The sequence below is a fragment of the Nipponia nippon genome, unplaced genomic scaffold (assembly GCF_047370975.1).
Source record: "Nipponia nippon isolate SJK-2023a ecotype South Korea unplaced genomic scaffold, ASM4737097v1 scaffold_5, whole genome shotgun sequence".
Classification (NCBI taxonomy): Eukaryota; Metazoa; Chordata; class Aves; order Pelecaniformes; family Threskiornithidae; genus Nipponia; species Nipponia nippon.
In genome coordinates, this window is record NW_028262369.1 from 90,056,230 (window position 1) to 90,062,229 (window position 6,000).

The 6,000-nt window shown below is 52.0% G+C and overlaps 1 protein-coding gene across 1 annotated transcript in view; it reads right to left on the reverse strand.

Annotated features, from left to right (window-relative positions):
- Positions 1-4,796, reverse strand: part of ESYT3 (extended synaptotagmin 3) — a 33,757-nt gene extending 28,961 nt beyond the window's left edge. The window contains exon 1 of the mRNA XM_087732614.1: positions 4,484-4,796. Coding sequence (XP_087588740.1) covers positions 4,484-4,768 — 285 coding nt within the window. The 5' untranslated portion in view covers positions 4,769-4,796. The remainder of the gene's footprint in view (positions 1-4,483) is intronic.
- Between the last annotated feature and the right edge of the window lie 1,204 nt (positions 4,797-6,000).

Below are 6,000 nucleotides of genomic sequence, written 5' to 3' on the forward strand. Positions count from 1 at the left end.
ATAAACCACTAAAGTTGGCTGGGATTATTCACTAGAGCCGAAGCTGCTAGAGATGCAACTGCAAGAGGCAACCAAGAAGCAAGCCGGTGGCTAAAGAGAGTTGGAACAGCACACAGGAGCACCAGGAAACAGGCAGAAACCGTGAGAAGGAGGCAGCAGCTAGACCCACCTTAAGAAAAAGCAAAATTGAACTCACTATTTGAGCCCCAGACACCCAAACCAGACAGCCCAGGGCAAACTCCAAAAGCAACCGCAATGAATCACATGTCACTGTGTCACACCTCAGACTGCCGTGATAGGTTTAGCAGCCATTTGTGGTACCTTTTCCATCCCACTTGACACCCTCTCATTCATGTGTCTGCAACACAGCTCCTACCCAGGCACTCTGTGCCTCTGTTTGCTTTGATGGACGGAAAAAATAGGACTGCTGTAGCTACGGGGCACCAAAGACCACCAGGAGCTCCTTGGCTAACACAACAGGGCTCTCAGAAGCAAACACCACAGAAATCGGCCGACTACGTGTCTCTGATGAAAAACAGTTTTCTGCCCATTATGAAAGGCCACCAAATTTCAGTGGGTTCCCAATACCAAAGGTCAGCTGCACTCAATGGTATGAATTCAATGGGCAGTTCTGCAGAAGAAGCAGAGCTTGGTATCCAAGTGTTGCATCTAGATTACCCGCTGTCTAGTAAGACATAAGCTCTGAGCAAAGCCTTTCCTGTCCACAGGGTATTCCCATAATGTGCATGTCGCTCTAGCAGAAAATGAGTTCTGCTCTAGTTCAGCCCAGTGACACCACCAAGCTCTGTTCTTGACCCAACAGCTTACTCCAAGAACTTATCATGTCCTAATATGTTTTGGATAAAAACCATCTGCAGTTCCATACTTTTTTAACCATGTGCTCTGGACTTCAGACTCACTTCTGACCCTTGTTACTGGGGAGAACCCTGGCAGAAAGGTCTTGTCCTCGAGTTTATCATCGTCAGGACAGCACAGGTAAGAGAAGCCCCAAACACTTCCTACTAAGCCCAGAACCAGTCACCAACAGCTGCCAAAGTTAACACCATCCCAGAATAAGACTTAATCCTGTAGCCTTGGGCAAGTCACACTATCAAAATGTTTTCCCCAACTACAAAAGCAGGCATACTTCTTGCCAATATTTTAGGAATGCTGCAAAAATTACTTAGCATTTGAAAAGAGCTTTGAAGATCAAAAACACTAGGTAAGGGCCAATTACTAGCAAGTAAAGAAAATGTATACGTTTCTGCATGGCTCTACCTTGCCCTGGAGCAGGCTACACCAACAATCATAGCAACGCAAAAACCACGTCAGTGCCATTCTGTTCAAACACAACACAGGAATCTATCCACCAGGGGTTTTTTGTTTGTTTGGGGTTTTGCTGGGTTTTTTTGGTGTTTGGTTTGGTTTTTGTTTTTTTTAAAGGACAGGTTTTTTAGCTCCTTGTGCCGGGGCAAAAAAAAATTCTAAACAAGTCTTTTGCACGAGCAAGTAATTAACAGGCAAAGTTTTAAAAGGACTGATCTGTACCCAGTAATATCAATTTCTGCTGGTAAAAGGAATTTGACATCAGGAAGAAGCCCAGCATACTTGGATGTTCTCACCTGCAACCTGCTAACAGCTGCAAAAGCACCACGGAGAAGCCAAAAGAGGGTAGATTTAGATTAGACATAAGGAAGAAATTCTTCGCTATGAGGGTGGTGAGGCACTGGAACAGGTTGCCCAGAGAAGTTGTGGATGCCCCATCCCTGGAAGTGTTCAAGGCCAGCTCAGATGGAGCTTTGAGCAACCTGGACTGGTGGGAGGTGTCCCTGCCCATGGCAGGGGGTTGGAACCAGATGATCTTTAAGGACCCTTCCAACCCAAACCACTCCATGATTCTACAAAGTCACCACCACCCCCAGGAGCCAGCAGGAAGGTGGAAGCCCAGCCACTTCTGCTCCGGGCACTGACTGGTTTTACAACAGTCAGGCTAAAGGCTGCACAGGCTGAAGTCAGAAAGTTTCACCTCTCCAAGACACAGAATCACACTCTACTCAACACGAGCAGATTTCCAGCCTGGTTTCCTAAGGAAGCACAGCCTGCCCACGTAAGCTGTCTAGCACAGGAATGCCTCTATTCCAAACTCACTGGCTGGTTTCAGCCAAGAAACTGGTGCTGCAAAATAACCCTGCAAATTCCCTGAAACAGATGGTTAAGTAGATGAGGAAAACCCTCATGAGCATCCCCCCTGAAGGAAAGGCTGCGATACGAATGCATCTCCTAACAACTGATACCAGGACTGAGGGGAGCCTGAGCCACATTTGAAGGAGTCACTGCACTGCTCTTAGGGAGAACGTTTTTTAACCAACTAGTGCAATCAATGATTGGTCTTAACTCTTCACTGGACAGATCTTCCTCATTTTACTACAGAGCACACAAGAAGACAGCTATTTGCCAGTCCCCTAAGACACTGCCATTGCTTCACACCTCCAGAACCTTTCCTAGGATTACAACACTGCAAATTCAACCCATGCTCCCCCTAGCCTGAACTATATTCCTACTCCCACCTCTGCAAGTCAGGAGAGAAGAATGCAAGGGACATTTTTAGAGCTGTTTCAACTGAAGGCTCATGAACACTGAAAGGCAAAAATGAAAGATAAGGAAAGACAACACCACAGAGAATAAACTGAACAGACAGCAGATGAGAATCAGCCTCCAAGACTGGCACAGGGGAGAAGTGTAAGATCAAATCGAGGAAGGGGATAGAAGGAAAATTAGAACTGAGGAGTTAAAAAAACATCAAGTACCAGCGTGGTGCAGAAGCAAACACCACAACCGATGAAGAACAAAAGTTACCAACACAGAAAGGGAAAGGAGGAGAAGTGGCAATATGGATAAAAGCTAAAACTAAAACCACATGGTGTAGCCCCTTTATCCTTAGGTCCTACATCCCGCCTTCCAGCGGCCAGCTCCAAGAACTGACAAGTCAGGAGCAAGGCCTCTGGAGATAGACTCCAGCCTCCCTGCGGGCATGGGCTAGGCAGTGGGAGACAGCGGTCAGACCCCCCGTAAGCCTTCCCTTCTCCTGAAGGAGGCTGAGGCCAGCGCCAGCTCCATCAGCCTCCCCTCACACACCAGGTGCTCCAGCCCCCGACCATCCCGGTGGGCTTTGCTGGAGTCTCCCCGGTTGTCAAAACCTCTCCTGTGCTTGGGGGACGCGGCACTCTCGGTGCAGCCCTGCGAGTGCGGAGTACAGGGCAGTCAATAATCCCTTCCATCGACCGCCTGCCCGTGCACTAATGAAGCCTGACACTTTCAGCCACAAAACCTGAGAACTTTTGAGATTGTGTGTGTTGGGGGGGCGATTCTGATTTTCCAACGATGACTAAGAGACTCAGTTTCTCATTACCAAGATTCAGGGCGCTTGAGGATAAAACACAACACTGTTCTCACAGCATCAGGGCAAGAGCTGACACCACCACACTCATTAATGCTCTGAGTTGTTTTAAATGCTCCGTCAATACAAACAAGCAGAAACCTCATTCAGAGACAGCCTTCTGCACCCGGCGGGAGGGAACATGTGCGAGGAGCTGCACCAGCTCTGCTAGGAGACCCTGGCCTCGCTTCTCACTGACTGCCTTCGTTTCCCACAGTATTAAGGAGAGCCAAGTGCTGTAGGCTATATAAAACAGTTTGCTGACTATAAATGTCTCCATGCAACAGTCTTTACAAATAGAGCTCTTTGATATTCTCTTTCTTACAAGAGCATTTCCCTACCAGTCCCTGACATGTTTTTAAATGCTAAGCAAATGACGATGAAGAAGAACAACCCCTCACCATCCTTTTCCATTAGCCAACCACGGCTACCCAACAAATAACCAAAGATGTAGAATAAACGTGCAGTTAGATTTTCAAGTTTCTTCACTTTAAAACCTAGAGTGGCTAGGTACAAATGTGAAGAACCGGGGCCGGCTTTCCATAGCATCAAGAGATGACTCTTTAAAGTTAAATATTTGGTTTTTAGCAAGCGGAGAATATTATGCTTATAGATTCTTTTTTTTTTTTTTTTCAAATGACACTAAAAAGAAGGGGAGAAAACTTTCTAGATGAGAAGGTCTAAAATAAGCACCCTCTACACCAAAATACCTGCAGTGCAACAGCACATATTTGACAGATTTCTCCGGGGATACCGGAGCCGTCTGTTTTACAAGCACACTTACAGCAACGTGCACGTTTCCTGGACTAAGACGAGTTCCAGTTCGGCACTCACTTTACTGAGCAAGACTTCAAAATCAGAGACGTTACCGCTCGGTCCAGGGCATCGCTGCCACCTCTTTTTTTCTTTCCCTTCGGCTGCTCACCACGGAACACCTCATTCCCGGCGCTCCCCAGCCGAGCCCGCAGCGTCCCCGCTCCCCGGGGCTCCCGCCGCTGCTGCGGGGGGCCGGCGGCAGCGCACCCCCGCCCGCCGGTCCTCACTCACCCAAGCCGGCAGGTGCCGGGCGGCCAGGCCCCGGCGCACCGCCTCCCGCTCGTCCTCCAGCAGCGCGAAGGCGGCAGCCAGCCGGTGGCGCTTCCACCGCCGGTTGTGTCCCCAGCACAGCCCCAGCGCCAGCCCCAGCAGCACCCAGCTGCCGCTCAGCCCCAGGTACCCCGCCAGGTAGACGGGACCGAGCCACAGCAGCGTCCGTGCCACCGACGAGAGCAGCATCCGCGGCAGGGCGCCCGACCGCCGGGCGGCGGGGCGGGAAGCAGCCGCGGGATTCATGGTGCGCTCCGGAGCCCCCGGGCGCCGAGGGGTCGCCCCTGCCGAGTGCGCCGGCCCCGCGCCGCTGCGGCAGCCGCCCCCGCCCCGCCCCGCCGGGGCACCCGCCCGGCCCGGCCCGGCCCCGCCCCGCCGCGCTATGGCGCCCCCCAGCGGGCGCGCCGCGAAGCACCGGCGGGGCAGGCCGCGCCGCGGCAGGCAGGCGGCAGCGGCGGGGCAGGCAGCGGCGGGGCAGGCAGCGGCGGGGCAGGCAGCGGCGGGGCAGGCAGCGGCGGGGCAGGCAGCGCCCGGCGCCCCGCCGGGCCGCGGTTCCCCGGGCCGGGCTCGGGGCGCTCCCCGCTCTCGCAGGAGAGGGGCAGGCGGGCCTCCCGGCCGGCCTGGCTTCCCCGGGGGCCACCCGGCCCCGGCCTCACCGGTAGCCTGCTGGGGAGGGGGCCGTCATCGCAGCCGAGCGGGGAAAGGGGTGAGAGCGAGGGAGCTCCTCACACACATGACGAACATCTGCTGAAAAGGGGTCCAGGCTGCAGATCGTGGGATCACCCACCACCGAAAGGGAGGCTGCCCCTGGAGGGGCCTGGCTCGCTCCAGCTGTCGCTATGGTCCCTTTCTTTCAGCGGACCTAACCAAATCCCACTGTGATTGCTTGCTGCTTAATACAGAAGGACATGAGGCAGAAGCAACCTGTTGGTTCTGGACACTCACTGCTGGGAAGAATAAGAGTACTTTTTTTTCTCCTGCTTTTTTGATTTTGATGGGGATATTGTGGGGGTTCAGATTTTGAAATACTGAGAATTATGCATTAGGGAATGCAGCATCATTTGGGAACCCTAAGAGACTTTTTGAGATGCTGGGAGTAACCCAGCAATATTAATCCTCTACCTTTCTGTCTATGCCTCAAGAGACAGGCTGTAATTGTACAGTTCTACACTGTTTTCCACTGCAGTTTTCCCTGGATCAGGCAAATGCTACTCTTTGTTCAGGGGATAAGTCTGGAACATCAGTGAATGATGCCAGCTTTTATTGTGGCCCCTTTTTGATACTGGCTGCACAAGGTAACAAATGATGAGCCTGACAGAAACCTGCAAGAAAATGAAGTTGGCCATGACTGGGGAGAACCAGGTTTGGCCCCCGCTTTGCCATGGAATTAGTATTTAATTATGGGTCAGTCAATAAATCAAACAGTACCGCAACTGATCCTCATTTGTATGTTAATCATTGCGCATGACTGATCTGGG